Here is an 18,507-nt window from a genome sequence, read left to right on the forward strand (position 1 = left end):
GAACAAGTTGCTCCAGAACCTTTCCAGGACAGAGGTGAGTCTGACTGGTCTGTAATTGCGAAGATGACAAAGAACAGTTCAGCAATCACTTCTGCCGGTTCTTCATGCTTATTTTATTTAATTAAGCTAGAAACAAGTGAACAAAACTTCTTGGATAAAACAAGAAGGCACTGCTCCTTGTCCATGCTCCATCAGACAAAGAAAGAAGTAAGCAAAGAAACCATATCAGGCAGAAAAGAAGATGACTAGCAACCACAACCCTGTTTTTTTAGGAAATTTAGGCCTCAAATAGGAGTTTCCTGATAACTATAACTTGCCCTATTTTGTCTGCATGAAAAAAAAGATTGCTTTGTGAAAAATAGGCTGACAGAAACTTCTTTGCTGCAGTTGCTGATGGAGACCAGCTATTGGCATTGTACATTGCAGAGAACATTGTCCTGTGAAAACTGCAGCAGTGTTAAATAATCATATAACAAACATGAAAGGAGCTTTGTTTTGGAAATGTTTTCAAAAAGAATTAACAAGTTCAGGAAACACTGTTGATTTCCTGAGAACATGGAGTGCACTCATCATGAATCATTAACTCTCGCTTGAGATCATCATTAGCCACACAAAAGCAGAATTATAGAACAATACATTTTAGAAACAACTTACCAACCAAACAATTGGATAAAATTGCTCATAAAGCCATGAGTAATTTGGGAAAAAAACTAATCGGCAGCCAGATAAACAAGAACATGAGTAAACTGATTTAAACGACATAGGTTTTTTGTAAAAGAAGGAGCTCAGAACAAAGTTTTCAACCATCTTTAATTCTTTTTGTCCTCACGGTTTACATTTCTAAACAGTGCAGGGGAAGAAAAGGTTACGGGATATCCTCAGGAACGAGATTTTTTATCTACCCTTGCTAACCTGCAGAGCAGGACTTTCATGAAAGGCAGACACATAAAGATCTAACTTATTGACTGGACAGAAACAACACTGAAAACCTAAACTTCCAATGCTAGTTTCTGAAGAAGTTCATTCAACAGCTTCACGGTCCTTTGGTTTTCTCCTCCATTAGGTTTAATTCTGTATGCAGTACGGATAAGAAGGCTACTAACTTCCTTGCTCATGTCAGTTGTCTCAGTAATCTGAAGGAAAACAGAGAAATGGGAAATAATGCAGTTAATGTATTAAGTGCAAGTTATTCTCTATTACTATCAGCAATATAATCGCAGATCTGTCCCTTACAGCTGAGCACGAGATGCTCTGAAAATAAAAACTGAGCTCAAAAGAAAGTTTCATTTTGTCCGTTTTGACACCTCCTGGATGAGCTCGGCATCTTTGAGACATCTGAGGTTCTCTAAGACTAAAGGGAAATAAATCAAGATCTCTAAAAGTTTTTAAACACAAATAGTGCAACAATTCAGGAGCTGTCTCCTTTGAAACCAACTGAAAGCATATTAAGTTCTTGATGGGTTTAGGGAGACAATTCAATTCTATAATGTTTCAAAGGGTAAAAGAATATCCCTCTGCTAGACAATGACAAAAAAGGCATAATTTTTGCAGATCCGGTGGGTTAATCTCAAACTTTACTAAGCCAACCAAAGTCACTGCCATGCAGCACAATTTGGTGCTGCGTGTGGTTTTGGATACCTTAATAGAAGAAATACATAAGACTATCAAGGAGTGTAAGTTAAATATAGGCATCCGTTAGTTGCAAGATTCTGCATGGAGAATTTCTGCAGCTTTATTGTTAGGACAGAATATTTTTTCCAGTGAGATCTTGTCAAGATGTGTCAAGAAGGAAAATAGTTTGACTGTAGCTGAAATAAAAAACTGCTTTTATGTTGACCCACAATGGCAGAGGAGGATGTTGATATGTAGCAACAGAGGTCAAACCTTCCAACCAATATTCAATTACATTTTGGCACTGTGCAACAGATGGCAGCTGAGGGGCAGCCTGACATGGAAGTGTGTATGAAGCAAAGGTTTGTCACTGAATTCTTCCATATTAAAAACAATTCACCCTCTCTGACATTCACTGATGCTGAATGTTTATGGAAACCAAACAGTGATGCAGTGGGTGGTGTGTCTCAGCAGTGGCAACAGTGACAGCTACCGAGCTGAAGGCTCAAACTTCCAGAATCAGACTGGAAAAGACGACAACCTTTCTCTTGTTAACACGATACGGGCAGGCCCCACACCAATTTGAAGACCATGGAGCACAGTGCCAATCTTGGCTGGACTGTCCTGTCACACCTACCGCACAGTCTAGATTAGGTGCTTTCTAATTTCCATCTGTTCAGGCCAATGCAAGATGGACTGTGTAGGCAACGTTTTCCTAGCAATGATGCCATCATAGCAGCAGTGAAACATCTGTTAGCACAGATTTTTACAAGCATGGTATGCAGACATTTGTTCACTCCTGGAGAAAATGCATAGCTAATGGTGGTGACTGTACTGAAAAATAGTGCTTTGTAGGTAAGAATTTGCTCAATCAAATAGTGTTAATGTGTTCTTTGTTTCTGTTGAAGTTTCCATGGAATTAAATAGAAGACATTTCTTTCAGAGTGACCCATGCAGATTATACAGCAGGTTATCTATTGTTTGTATAGTCAGATGTTCTTCAATTCTCTTTCTTAAGATGTAGAATCTTAAATCTGAGTTTGTAAGAAAGGTATGTTTTACTTAAACTGGGGGGAGGGGGAAGGGGAAGAAGGAAAAAAAAACAAAACACAAAACAATCACCACTTACATGGGAAATAAATTCCTGTGCAATCATGTGTCCTCCAGAAGAAAAGAGTAAAAAGTTGGTGAGAAGATGTGTTATTAGACACTGGGTATGATACTGTTCTGTATCTGCTATACTGTTCACAGAAGCCTGCAGCTCTCCAAATGAAAGGACAGTACGGTTGTAGAACATCATTAGATGACTGTAGACTGCTCGAGATTCTACCTGTAAGGAACAATTTCAAAGCATGCAGGATCAGAGAAGAGTAAAGGTCACCCATGGTATTTTTCCTACGGATTTATTCACTAATAAGAAAGGGAATACTTGGCAGAAATACTCATAAAAAAGTCTGCATTTAGGCAGCAAGGCAAAAAGGGAAAGAAGGCAGTGCACACATTTCTTTCATACTGATTCACACACAGATGTGGGCAGAATGGATTTATTAACTTTCCTTAGTCTTGCAAACTAAGCAAGGAAGGCACAAAGCCAGGATTTGACCTTTTTTAATAATAAAAGGAAATAGAGAAAGTCCTTCAGTTGAACGTGGTCAGATTTTCGCATTGTGGGAAAAAGAACAGAGGATCCTCAAGGGCTCATTTCAGCCTTGCTGCTAAAATCAATTAAATCCCCATGCAATCTGACCTCAACTGATAAAACATCTGGTAAGAATGCCATTTTTTTCCATCTTCCTGTGTTGCTTGCAAATTATGTTTCTACCTTTTGAGTTAGCCAATAAAAACTTACTTTTACTGGGTATAGAAAACAGAAGACTTTGGCTCTTACACAACATAAAAAGAATTAACATTAATTTTGTTCACTCTATCTAAACTAAACAAATTGGTAAGTAAGTAAATAAATAGATAAACACTTAACCTACAAACAGGAACCAGGGAAAAAATATAGCACTGCAAACTCAAAAGGACAGCTATTTCTCAACCATGTTCAGAAAGACAACTTGTTTCAGTCAGTTACCTGACCTCATTTTTTCTCATCCCTTCTCCGTTAACATAAATAGTCTGAAAAGGCTATAATAAAAAAGCAAGACCTAACTTAAGGCATAAGCTTAGCATTAGCTGTAGGAATACATGTCAAGTAGTTTAATCTGTGGAAAATAAGGTTTTTTCACTCTAAATAACTCAAGAAAAGATCACACTGAACTATCAGTAACTGCATGGCATCTCAGTGGAAAAACTTTCTTCTTACTGAAGTCTGTCATACAATGACTGAGAGTAACAAACTGATAGTATAAGGGACAAACAGGAAGGATACATGGGGCAATGTGATTTCATTCTGAGGTGCTGGAACTGAAAAATGCTGTGCATATATAGAGCTCAGCAATTACAAGGCCTTTGGCTTTACTCGGCTGTATTTATTGCTGGGGTACTGAGTACTGTCTCAAAAGCATATTCTAAAACTCTGGTTTCTTTACTCTGCTGTACCTCTAATCTAACCCAACCAGTATTACACCTCTGCTCCTGGAGTATAAGAAATTGAAGAGAAAAAAATTTAAAAGTGACTCATATGTGAACTTGCATAGGTAGTAGGGGGAAGGAAGGAATGACTGTTACAAAAGGTACTGGATAGTCAGATGTAAAATGAAAGCATGATGTTTTACTAGTGTGATGTATTAAGCAGCATTTTTAAATCAAATCAGTTTTTGAACTAAGGAAAACTAGACACTATCGTCAGATTTTAAAACTGGGCTTACTAGATCAGATTGCTCAAGCTAGTTCAGACTTGCGTAACAGGTCTCAAAGACTTCCACGCATTTACAGGCACACAGAGAGACACACCAGTCTATGCAGGACAGGGACTAAAGTTCTGATATTGCTTCATTCTGCTAGAGATTTAGCATGCGGGAATGTTATATATTTATATACATATGGCATATATCTCTGCTGATTTTTGGCACATACATAAGATAAATCAGAGTGGATGGGTGAGGTTGGGATTCAGGGACTCTGTGATGATTATCTTCACTATTTCAACTGCTGCTGTGAATTGTCTGGTGTTTCCTTCTCAGAAGAAGCCATCGCAGAAGAGTCCGGAATTCTGTAACTCCCAGAGTTGTTTTATTTTTAATTCAAAGCATTTACTTTATTGAAAAAAAAAAAAAAAAAAAAAAAAAAAAAAGACAAAAGGTGCTAATCTATATAAGTCTTTAAAAAATGGGAAAAGTTTTCTAAATGTCACCAAGAAAATTCATAGGAATTAGTTTTCCACTTCTCCACTGCAATAGAGAACCCAAGAGACCTTGCAAAACCAGTACCTTCTTCAGAGTAGAGCTTTCATTTTTCTGGTATGCTGGTTGCATGCTATTTATTTTATAGATATTTAAATATATAGAGATATTTTATGAGATATTAGCAGACTACTTAGTGATTACTGCTGATTGTTACTACACTACCTACCATTGTTTGAGTCCTTTGTTGGTCTTCATTCTCAGGACAGTAGTAGAAAGACAACAGCCACAGCAAAGCATCTGGGGCTACAGCTGCTTTCATTAATTGTTCTGCTGCAATATCCAGCCATTCTCCAAAACAAGCAACCAAAAACCAGATTTCATAAAGGTCAGCAAAAGAGCTGGAAAATGAAAATTATGCACTTAAATATTTTATTAAACATTTTAAAATTTCTTAGGTTAACTGCAAAGAGCACTGACATGAAAATAAAAATAGCTTTAAGATAATGCTTTACCTGCTAAGCAGACTCATTAACTCTATTATCAGCAGACAGCTAAAAGAGGATACACTCAGTGCTATTAACACATTAATCTGTCCATAAAACAGAATATCTCTAACGCCAGTTTCCAATATAGTGACAAAATATTACATATTAAAATACACACCATAAATTATTCTGACTTTATACTCTCCAGTCTAAGGACTACTAAAACTTTAAATCACAATTTAAATACTACATTCTAAGGTACCATTGTCTTATTTCGGTTTTCAATTTCTCTATCTTGTTTACACAGCACATATTTTTAGTAGTTTATGAGGAAGTACATTTAGGTGAAGTAAGAATAAAGTTTTTAAGGATATCCATATCCTGACTTAAAATTCAGATCCTCTTTAATGAAGATTTGGATGATACTTACAATCTGGGCTAGTGCAAAGGAAAAGAAAGATCTCAGTGGATCACAGCTTATCTCTACACTCTCTCACATAATTAATCATCTAAAGCAAAGTTATATCATTTTCGTCACAATTGATCCAATTAACAAAAAGAGACAGAAGGAAGGGACGCAAACCAAAGGTGGGCTTCCTGTAATCAAAAAGTTAAACAGGGCATGAAAGAAAGAATACCGAGCTGTGATTAGCTGTACAGAGTCTAGTTGGAGGCCTGAAGCAAGCTGTACGGGATCTGGTGTTATTCAACATTTACATCAATGACATGCATGAAGGGACAGAGTACATTCTGCTGCCTTTCAGTAAGACCTGAACAGATGGGAGGGTTGGGCAGAGAAGAACTTGATAGATTTCAACAAGAGCAGGTGTAGAGCCCACAAAGATGATGAGGGACCTGCAGCATCTTCCTTATGAGGAAAGGCTGAGAGAGCTGGGGCTGTTCTGCCTGGAGAAGAAAGGAGAGGGATGATCTCATCAATGTTTATAAATATGTTTATAAATATCTAAAGGGCAGGAGTCAAGCAGAGGGAGTCCAGGCTCTTTTCTGTTGTGTGCAGCAATAGAACAAGGGGCAACAAGCAGCAAATGGAACACAGTAAGTTTGAGGCAAATATGAGAGAACTTCTTGACACTGTGAGAGTGGCAGAACACTGGAACAGGTTGCTCAGAGGCGTTGTGGAATCTCTTTCTCTGCAGATACTCAATACCTGTGTAACCTGCTGTAAGGATCCTGCTTGAGCAGAGGGTTGGGCTAGATGATCTCCAGAGGTCCTTTCCAATTCCTACAATTCTCTGATTCTGTGACAGACAGAGGGATAACTGAAAGGAGATCAAGAACCAGGAACAGATAGTCCTATTAAGTCAGGGAAAATGTTTAAGAATCATAGATTTTTCTTAAGTTTCATTCCTGGGGATACCCAGAGCTGCAGTATCACCTTTCTCAGGAAATTTCAAAATGTTTTAGAAATTTCTAGAATTAATGAATTTGTCTGATACTAGTATATCACCTGGAGAATGTGACAAAATGAGAGTTGGAAAACTCATTATCATTACGACTTTCTAAACAGGCACAATGTCCTGTTTTATGAGTGGACTTGATGTGCACACATAATATATCTTGTCTATGTCTAGTTTATATTGTTGACTCATGTTGTTTATGGGTAGCACAGAACTTATTGACTCTGTAAATGATAATCTCTATGTATCACAGAATCCCAGGGTGTCAAAATCCAATTCTTAGTACACAAATCTACTGCATTATTATATTCTGACAAACTTGACCACTGACATCACACATAAGAATTTGATATAAAATTGGCAGAAAAACTGAATTAACTGATACAGTTGACACCATTGTCAATATTCCACAACTTTTGGAGGGTGGCAGCATGTCCCTAACAGTAAAGAACTACAGATCTATGACAAAATATGAGACTAAAATTCCTTAGGTAAAGGAACAGGATCAGCACTGCTAAAGTCTTTGAAGTTATTAGAATCTACAAATGCAACATAGAAACCTTTGAAAAATAAAACAAAACCTAGATAGTGATCTAGGACAACAAGTCTTCCATTCAGCAAAATAAACTACTTATCTGACCATAATTCAATGTTGTGACAATATAAGTGGATAGGTTAGGTCCGAAACCCAATCAAACAAAAAAATTAGTTAAAAAATTATTACTGCAAGACAATTATGGGTAATACTGGCAGTATTTATGACTAAAAGCATTCATAGCTCAAATGGTAAATATATGTCCTTAGATATATGTAAAGCTTTTAACAGCTACTAAGCAGAACAGAATCTTATTTTTCCTAGATAGTTTAGACACCACTAAGCATACAGTCACCATGACTTTCCTGTAGCATGACAGCGTCTGGTCTAGGGTCATGTAACTTTCACTTTTGTCCCCCTTACAATTTCTGCCCATTCTGTAGTGGCAACCATGTCAACCACTCTATTGTGGCTCACTTTTTCTGGGACATTATTTTCTTCCAACCTTGTGTAAGTTCAATTTGTTTTAAAATATCACATAACATTAGTAGTTTACTGAGATGACTAACGGTAATAAAAATAATTGAACATAGAATCATAGAATTGCTTACGTAGGAAAACACCTTCAAGGTCATCAAGTCCAACCACAACCTAACCACAATACTCTAACATCCCACCTCTAAATCATGTTCCTAAACATGAAGCAATCTGTTCATTAGAAGAGGACAGAAAGATTTTTGCTGTAACGCTTAGTATTTGGTGAAAAACAAAATCAGTGGAAAATGAGAGCACCTTAAAAATAGAGTAGTGACTATGAGACAAAAGGATATGCTATGCAGTAGCTATTTTTGCTCCTCTGTTAATCTTATTAAGTAGAAAGGATATAGAATCAGGAATAAAGCAATGAATGAAAATTAAATACAGTTCCTTGTTGATATTGGTGCTTAAGAACTTAGTCAGATCTGTTTTCTTGCCAGCCGAATGGGATTTTGGAGAAAAAATAATTGTTGCATGTATTCTAAAGGAAGTAAGAAGATATTCTGGCAAGTACAACACTATTTTGTATTTGTATTTGTATTAATAAATTAACAAAGCAAAGGAGATGAAATGACAATATAAGCCAGTAACAGGCTAGGGAGCAAAGGAAAAGAGACATGCTTCTTTTACTGTAATACACTATGGCAAATGCTATCTTATTTGTTCTGAGTTACATATTTTTAAGAAACCGGGGTCAGCCACTGGTCAACTTCAAGGACAAAAACATTTGACAGACTTCAGTGCAGAATAGACAAGACACAGCACTGAGCTGCAGTTCATACAGAAAGCAAGAAAAGGCACCAGACAGCCAGGCCTCAGAGAGAGCAGCAAAAAGGTTTTATTTTTTTTTTTGACAACAACAAAAATAAAAGCCTTCACACATTGACCGAAACAAAGTGTGGATTCAAGGATCTGCCTTTCAGAATCTATATGACCCAGGTATTGTATGTGTCTATTAAGAATTTTTAAAATCAAAATGAAACTGGTTCCTGGAAATTTAAAAGCTGTTTAATATTCTTTTGGAATGCTCACTCTTGAACCAGATCTATACAGATATCATTTTTTCATTCTTTCTGTATAGTTCTGGAATATCTACTACCAAAGCAGAATTCACCTAAACAAGCACAATCATTCATTACAGTGACTATTTAGAAAACAAACAAACACCAAAGGGCAACAGGTCACAAACACGGGGTGTCAGATCAAAGAGCAACATAACAAACACTGAAATATCTTCATGAATAAAATCAGAAAGTTTGGATGTTCGTACAAGCTTTCAGAAACTCTGTACAACCTCATACATAAAACAGGCCATATACAAAAGGCTCTTTCCAAAATTAGCTGCTTTTTCAGTGGAAATATTTTCCTGTTACACTAAAAAAAAAAGGGGGAAATATCATATCAGCTTTCCAACCAATATTCTCATCTCCCTCTCCTCCAGCTCATAATATGGCCTCTGTCTTTCCACCTGATGATCCTTTCCATGCATATTCTCACAGTACTTCTTCAGGACTTTACTTGTGATGTTTTAATGAGCCAAAACTGGCTCATTTTAAGTGTCTTTAGGATACTGCATCCTACAGACAAAGAACAGGTAATGGCATTACTAAGGAAAAGTTCTGGTTGATAACTTTGCATTGGACCCATTCTGGACATGAAAATGGCTTTTCAAAGTTCTGGTTAAACAGAATTGAAATGCAATCCTGAATCAGTTTTAAAGTTTAATGGGAGAAGTGGCAGAGTAGGTAGGTAAGTATTTCTGTTACAGCTAGCTGTTTGCAGAAATTTAAGGAAAAAGGTTTTGTTTTTTTTTTTAGTCAGGGGCATATTGCCCAGTTGCATAGATGCTACAAAGTTCTTGTTCAGTAAGTAACATAAGAGCTAGACTTTACAACAAAGCTAAATTTAGCAGAAGAATATAGACTTGATGAGATGTGGTCGTTTCAGATGACATCAGATGACATGACTTCACAAAATGTAACACATTCAAATGACAAAAAGCTAGAAATACTGCTTACCTAATGTTTGTATCTTCTACTATAGACTTGAGCATATCTGAAATATGTTTCAAATGCTGCAGCCAGTGTGTAGATGGCAATTCTGAGGAGGAAGAATGAAAATAAAAGTCTTAGAAGATGGCTTTTCACTTTTTATGTTGAAAAGTTGCTGTCCAACTAGAAAAGAACAATAAAATTGAACACACTAATATATATAAATATATATATTTTTTATTATAGTATAATATATAATACATAATACATAATATATAATATACTATGTATAATATGTAATATATAATACGTAATATATATAAATAATATATAATATATCATATATCATATATAATATGTATAAATAATATAATAAAGCTTTTGGCTTTATTTTGATTCAATTATCATCAAGGAATTAAAATTTCCTCTTAAAATATTCCAGTTTTCAATAACTATTGAAAGAACTAAGAACTGTGATTCTTAGAACAATTGACAGAGCCATGTGAGAAATTACAGTTAGAGATACTCTTTGAATAAGGCTGATGTATCTTTGTGTAAATTCTACCTCAATATTAACAGACTGTGAGTGGAGCAGAAGTTATTGCTCATGAAAAACTGCTCAACACTGAGCAGTATTTTTGTGATTATCTAAATGGAAAATCTAAAAAAAAAAAAAAAAGAAAAAAAAAGAAAAAGAAAGTTAAGTTTGCAGAACTTAAACAGCAGAACTTAAGCTTCTCCTATTTGGAGACAAACAACAAAGCAATAGAGAATTTTTGTACATATATGGCATATAATCACAATTAATGATTTAGTATGCCTTGACTCTTTCATATCTTGTCTTAATTCCTAATGTCATAGTTAATACAAAAAGTAATGCATGCTGTCTTTGTTTTTTTGTCTTATAGTTTTCTTTAAAGCTATATCTGTGTTATAGTCATGAAATAATTAGATGTTTCTATTAAAAAATGCAATAAAATAACATTATTTAAGTTGCTACACTAAAACACCCAGTTTAGGAAGTGGCAAAATTTAGTCTTAGTCCTTTCTAAAGTTATTTAACACATATAAAGACAATGCAAGTTAGACAATGCTGCACATGTGTCCTGAAGAAACTTACCAAAAGGGCGTCTTAGTAAAGCTATTACAAGAGGCTGGTGATGGTGAGGGAAGTAGGCCTTCAGAGGAAATTTATGCTAGGATAAAAAATTATTATTTTAAGAACTTTCTGGTCAGATTTCAAAACAAGCCCATAGCAAACAATTTCATCTAACACAGTAACCAGCAACACAGTCTGAAGCAAGAGAACAGAAGTAATTCTACACTTAATTTTAAGATATATACAAAGAAAGAGAGATACCTATGAAAAACTGTTAAAAATTATTTATGGATTGCTTATAGATTTTTTTTTAAATACGTGCATTAAAAATGACTTAAAACTGTGAATAAAATTATATTTTAATACTAAGGTATTAAGATATAACCTAATCCCATTAATAGGCTTTTTCCTGCAATCACGAATGTCCTCATTCTTAATACACAAAGGCAAAAATAGATGATAGTTCAATTTCATTTTTGGCTGTAAACAGGCTTATGGACCACATCAAACTAAGAATTAGTAATATCAGCAACATATGAGTGTAATGTAGATTATTGCTTGTTTAAAAATGGAAAAGCAAAATTCTTAGGATGCAACTCAGTACAAGGTAGGGTCATCGCAGATAACAAACCAGTCCTCTATTTATCTGAGTTTTTGCAATTCAGATGATGAGCACATAGCTGCTTGTGTAATCGTTAGATTAACAGCAGCATACCTTTAATCTTTTTGTTCTGTAAACATCTAATACAGGCATGTCCAAGGTACAGCATGAATGTGCAAGTACAGTATGAACTCCATTTGAGGTGGATTGAAACCTGGCTGAACACCCAGGCCTAGAGGGTGATGATGACTGTCAAGCTGGAGACCAAAACCAGCAGTGTACCCTAGGTTTGATCCAGTTTAACACCTTCATTAACAATCTGAATGATGGGGCAGTGTGCAACAGCAGGTTTATTTGATGACACAAAAGTGGGAGTAGTCATGGATACATCAGGGGGTCATGCTGCCATCCAGAGGCTGGAGAACAGGAACCACAAGAAGTTCATCAAGGAAAAGTGCAAAGTCCTGTCAACTCAGAGAGGAACAATCTGAGGCACCAGGACATGCTGGGGGCCACCCAGATAGAAAGCAGCTCTACAAAGAAGGACCCACGGTTCCAGGGAACACCGAGTTGAACATGAGTTGACTGGGTGTCCTCATCACTAAGAAGGGTAACGTTATTCTTGGCGGCACTAGGCAAAGTATTGCCAGCAGGCCAAGAGAGATAATCCTCACACTTAGCACTGCTGAAGCTGCACCTGGAGCACAGGGTCCAGTACTGGGCCCCACAGTACAAGAGACCTGGAGATACTGGAACAGTGTAAGACCACCAGGATGATCAAGGATTGGAGGAGACTGATCATCCTGCAGATCACTCAAGGGATCTTACAATCAAAAATATATTGAGTTGGAAGGGACCCACAAGGATCATCAAGTCCAACTTCTGGTTTCACACAGCACCACCCAACATTCAAACAATATATCTAAAAGAGGTGTCCAAATGTTTCTTGAACTCTGACAACCTGGGGCCGTGCCCACAGCCCTGTGCAGCCCGTCCCATGCCCACAGCCCTGTGGTGCAGAACTGTCCCCAGCCCCCAGCTGCCCACCCCTCACGCAGCTCCATGCCGTTCCCTCGGCCCTGCCGCTGTCACACAGAGCGGAGCTCAGCGCTGCCCCTCCGCTCCCTGCGAGGAGCTGCAGCCGCCATCAGGCTTCCCCTCAGCCTGCCCTGCTCTGGGCTGAACGCACCCAGAGACCTCAGCCGCTCCTCACACACCTTGCCCTCAGACTCTTCACCATCTTCACGGTCCTCCTTTGGACCCTCTGTACAGTTTTATGTCCCCTTTCTGATGTGACACCCAAAGCTGCACCCAGTGCTGGAGGTGAGGCCACAAAGCACAGCAGAGAGGGACAATCTCTCCTCCTCAACCACTGGCAGTGCTGGGCCTGCTGCATGCCAGGGTACAGTTGCCCTTTAAGCTGCCAGGACACACTGCTGGCTCAGATTCAACTTTGTGTCTACAAACACCTGACAGGAGGGTGCAAAGAAGTGACAGGATAAGAGGCAATGGGCACAAACTGGAACACAAATGGGTTTATCTGAACATTAAGAAACTCTTTTCACTACAAAGGTCCTTGGAGATATTATAAGCAGTTTGGATATGGTCTTGTGCAGACCTGCTGTAGGTGGCCCTGTATGAACAAAGGGCTTGGAAGGGCTTGGGTCCAGATGACTTTTAGAGATCCCTTCCACCTAGTTCGTGATTCAAGTGTCCATACCTTAGAACTGTATCCTTCCTTTTGGAGTAAGAGAATAGCCAGTAAAACAGATCAACTCTTGAAACACAGAGTAGGAATATGGACCATAGAATGTGACATCCTTCTAAACCCAAGGAAGACCACTTTCAGTTTGGGTAAACATACTCGATGTATGAAATACTTGTATGTAGCTTATAAATAAATAGAATGATACATTCCCTCTCTACTCATTTTTTTGTTCTGTAAACAATAATTAATTGAAATTATAGCACAGTAATATACACAGTAATCCTAGCCAGTGTATCACCAACATGGTAAGGCTAGAAGTCTACTTATCAGGTGGAACTAGGTTAATTAGAAAATAATAATCCCTATATTAAAGTATGCATGCAGTCAATTAGCTTGAATCAAAAATCCCCTTGAAAAAGCAGCCCTTGACACAGTTATTAGTAGCCAAGACAACTCACAGCATAAGTTGCATATGAAACTTATGAAAGTACTGTAAAGGATGTGAAAATCAGTTTCAGTATTTGGTTTAAGCAAAGAAAAACATTTTTGCTTCCTATAATACATACACAGTAGTTTAGGTAGATCTTTTCTTGAATCAACCATCACAAATTGCTGAACAAGGTACCAAGGGACAGAACTTAGAATCATAAAATCATAGAATTGCTCAGGTTGGAAAAGACCTTCAAAATCATCAAGTCCAAACACAATCAAACCATACTGCCCTAACTAACATCCCAAACTTGTTTGGAAGTGGCTGATTATACCAACTGCCATGATGTAAAACAGGAGATAAAAGTTGGAGACTGTCATAAAATTTTTATCTAGCTACCTAAAACAACATTCTGAGGTGAAAACCACTTACAGCCCTAATGCAAAACAACCCTGGAAAAAAAACATTTCCATTAAATAAAAACATGAGCTTTAAGTTCATAAATTTATAACTAACCTGACCCAAAATCTTTAAGCCAGCCTTTGCTACCATCACAAACTTGAAGGAAATCTGCTTCTACCAAGCACAAAGAGGATCATCCCAACAGTGGATCCCAGTACAGTCTACAAAGTTTTTAGAAAAACCGGCAAGTTCTGACAGTACCACGTAGGAAAAGGGGATCATTCTCCTGCTATCTTCTAAACCTGTGCAGCTGTCAGACATGACTTGGTTCTTCAAAGCATTCTTTTTGTACAATTCTATTCATGTAGCCTTTTTTCAATTAATTCTACTCAAAATGCTTAGGACTTCAGATGACCTAGCCACAGTCTTCTTCATTCTCTGTCATTAACAGTTTTACCATTCTCCAAAGAAAAGTAAGGGAGGAAATTATGTCATTGATCCAGAAAAGAGGATGGACAAAGATGGGTGTCTTATGTATACACATAATATTAGTAAGACAAAAAATACAGACTGATTTAAATCAAGTTTAGGAAGTAATCTGCTAGCACATTTTTGTGCCAACTATAAGTTTACTTTACATGAAACAAGGGATTTTTAAATCATAATACTGAAGAAAGCATCTTAACTAAACCCTCATAAATTAAACTGTATAAGATTCAAATAGGGAAAACATTTAAAACCACTTTCAGAGAAACAGGCAATAACCCACACTGTAATGTCAGTAGATGAAGGACTTTTCACCATGAAGCAAACACATCACCTGCACAACAAGATTAGCCCTTGGGTGTCTGGTGGGTGTGGGATCTTTACTTGTTTTCTTCACCCAGTCACCCAAGCCTGAGGCTACACAATGTGCTGCTGCCAAATGCAACCAGGGTGGCATAAAATTAACATACACAGCACCTACGTATTAAGCAAGACAGCTGCAGTTTCATCCTTAACTCATATTGCCTGAAGATAGAAGATGATAGATTCAGTCACGATGGTTATTAAAGGTCAGTACATCACATGTTCCCACACGAAGGCCCGAATTTTCTTAACTACCATCTCCCCAAGAAGTTGCAAAACTCTAAGGAATGGAAAATTTCCTTAACTCTACAACAAAAAGTAATAAATGATAATTTTCAAACTTACAACATAGGCATTGGAGTTAAAAGAAAACAAAGGAGACAGCATGATTAACATGTGAAGTTGCAGCGTGATCTAAGAAACTTAACAAGAAGTTTGTTACCCATAGACAGAACAAAACCCTTCTATATCTCCTATTTTAAATTTTAAAAGTGAGAAGCTGAACCTGTTGTTGGTTTAAGTCATACATACAAAAAATTATCTACTTAGTTCAGTTCAGTATGAGCAATGTAAAAGCCTGTGCAAAAGAAAAGATGCTGAGCTGGGGAATTTGAAGCTTTAAACTGAGGAAACTTTTCTGAGTGGCCACCACTGAAGGCCAGAAATTGGATGGTGATGCAAAGAGCAGACAACAGAGCAGGCCAAAGATAGGGTTGGGCTTATTACATCTGTTTTGTTTATTCTCAAGAACTCTGCTACTGCAAAAGAAAAGCTCCAAAGTTTTTTGTCTTTTCTGTCAGAGATGCATGAAAAAAAACATACAAGCACACTGTAACAATTTAACTGCCCCTGAGAAAATTATAGTTTAGGTTGTAGAATTATTCCAGGATAAGTTCAGGTAAATTTCTCTGGTATACTGGTTTCATACTGTATTTCTATTTACAAGTAAAAATGTCTGAGCTGAAATTTGGCATATATGTACAATCATGGGAAGACAGTACTATTCAGTGACCATTCTTATCAGTTATCATTCTTTCACTGAAAAGAAACATTAAGAAGATCTTGACTAACCTGCTTGTTTTCATTCTGCTGAACCTGAATGAAGAGCTGTATAAATACTTGTATTATGGTCATAACTTCAGGAGCTCCATCAGTTTCCAACAGCACATTCCTGAGATTGGAAAGTTAGATTATGACAGATTAGATAATTTGTCTGCCAACTGTAGCAGTGTTAATGAAAGGAAGAAAAAAAGGAACATTCTTTCCATGCTCTAGCTTCAACCTGTGCCTGAGCTCACCACATTAATTATGTCAGAAGTACTAACCCTGCAATGGGTTTTGTTCTTTTTTTAAAATAAATTATATGCAACATTTACAAATACTCTGGATTTATTATGTACACACAGTATACAAAAGATGCATATAATTTACCCTAACAATAAATGAAAAAGGATAAAATTAAAAATCAGACTATCACAACATTCTTAGGTAAAACTGGTATTAGAACAGTTGGCTGAATGCACACATTCCCACACCTACATATCTAAGTGCTTTGATGGAAGGCATTCACAGCCATGTCAGAGTGAAATTATAATCTGGAATATTCTACCTTGAGCATAAAGTATACATATGTATGTCCTGACAAGTTGTTAAATAGTGCACTCTTAACGTAGTCAGGGAAAAGAAGAAATCTAAAAGTTCCATAGATTAAAAATTACAGAAGGAGATCAAATTTTAATATCAAATAATACAGATGCCAGTCAATCACTGTGAATCCTTAGTGAACGCCATCAGTAAATCAGCACAAACAGAAATAACTATGTACCAAAGGCACACTAGATCCATAATTAGTGCAGATTTCATTACAGATTAATGCATTCCAAAGTGCTTTCATGGATCAAATCATCAAATCTATTCTGATGGTTCAGGTAGGTGAATGCTTTAACTGGCATAATAATAATATTAATATGCAATAATGCAACCAGTCCACAAGTGGAAGACAAAAGTACATGGGCAGCCAAGAGCAATTTTCATTCTCATCTTTGAACAATGTGGAAAGCCAAGGAAAAAAGTTCAAAGTAAGTTGCTGCTGAGATTTCATAGGGTTGGGTATTTTTTGTTAGATTTGTTTATTTTTTTCGATAATGATCAAAAGGATGAGAACAACGAACATACTACTGTAATTCAGAAATTTCATAAAACTTTGGGCATTTTAAATATAAGAAATAGTACACAAACTCAAACTAAGAGTATGGAATGGACTATAAAGCTGTACAGAACAAAATGTGCTTCTACTTGGGGAAACAAGTTAATATTTATGAGATAAAACAATTTAGCACAATTAGATAAAGAATAGGAAAAGCTATTAAATGAAAGAGACATAAGTTTTAGATACATGTTTCTAAAAGAGTTTTAGGGCTCCCCCTGCCCCACTCTGCCCTCGGCCCTCACTCCCCTCCATACCTTCCAATAAAATAAATTTTATTCCAGGTGTGGGTACATAATACAATCTCCAAGCAGTATAATAAAAGTCATTTTTCAAGAGCTTTCTAAATTCCTAGACGTGACTACATCTGCAGCAGTGTGTTCACTCCTACGTAGCACTTGGTAAAAGTTGGAGGGATAGCACAGGGAAAAAAATGAACACAAACTACAGAAACAAATGGGACTCCAAGAAGGCTGAAGACACTCCAGCAAAATTATGACTTTCTTCTTAGATTTGATACAACAATAATGCATCTCAGGCTGATTACCATAGCAGCAGACAGTCTTTAAAAGAATGGTAAAATAAGAAGAAATACAAGCAAAGGGAAAACTCCACTGAAACTACAAAGGATTGGAAGCCCCCATGTGGTGAACAACATATATAGCTTCAAAATAACATGACACATTCAAACATGAACTCATTGAATAGGCAGGTCTGTAATTTAGTGCAAATAAGAGCATATCTGATCTAAATCCTGAGGATTAATAACATAATAAAAAAAGAGGCCATGCTGGTAAGCAGAAATATTATAGCTACACTGCATGTGCATGCTGGCATGAGCCAAGCTATCACAGATTGTTTATAGCTTTCATATCTAAATAGTGTTTCAACCATTAGTCTCTACTGAATTGGAAAATCACTTTGAACTTCTGAAGGTAAAATACAATGTAGTCAATTTTATCAATAATTATTATATTCTATGTTTCAAATAAAGTTCTCAGGACTTTTAACATTTACTATTATTTGCAGTATATTACACAGAGGAGTACCCTGAAGCACTCAGCTACAGAATATGACACCCAGAAATTATAATACTACATATTTTCATGGAAAAAAAAAACCTGGTGTACATTTCCCACTATAATTTCAAAACTTACTTGAAGATTTCGTTAACAATTCTAAAAATGGCAGGGTGGCTTGCAGCTTGTGTCTGTTTGTAAACAAATGGAAGGAAATTAGTCATTAAAAAGCAGCAACTCAAACAACTGTCACTACATATTTTATGGCTTAACTCATGGATAAAATTATGCTGCAATTAACAAATCGTAAATCTCAAATAAAATCT

The 18,507-nt window shown here is 36.6% G+C and overlaps 1 protein-coding gene across 1 annotated transcript in view; it reads right to left on the minus strand.

Annotated features, from left to right (window-relative positions):
- Window positions 1-267: 267 nt before the first annotated feature.
- The window catches only part of FANCC (FA complementation group C), an 84,191-nt gene continuing 65,951 nt past the window's right edge, over window positions 268-18,507 (minus strand). Inside the window, exons 9-15 of the mRNA XM_042826853.1 lie at window positions 18,320-18,372; window positions 16,028-16,127; window positions 10,988-11,063; window positions 9,895-9,976; window positions 5,128-5,299; window positions 2,741-2,941; window positions 268-1,133 (exon numbers count right to left, since the gene is read on the minus strand). Coding sequence (XP_042682787.1) covers window positions 990-1,133; window positions 2,741-2,941; window positions 5,128-5,299; window positions 9,895-9,976; window positions 10,988-11,063; window positions 16,028-16,127; window positions 18,320-18,372 — 828 coding nt within the window. The 3' untranslated portion in view covers window positions 268-989. The remainder of the gene's footprint in view (window positions 1,134-2,740; window positions 2,942-5,127; window positions 5,300-9,894; window positions 9,977-10,987; window positions 11,064-16,027; window positions 16,128-18,319; window positions 18,373-18,507) is intronic.

Source organism: Centrocercus urophasianus, unplaced genomic scaffold, assembly GCF_019232065.1.
Source record: "Centrocercus urophasianus isolate 14NV4802_14NV808 unplaced genomic scaffold, USGS_Curo_1.0 seq_27, whole genome shotgun sequence".
NCBI lineage: Eukaryota > Metazoa > Chordata > Aves > Galliformes > Phasianidae > Centrocercus > Centrocercus urophasianus.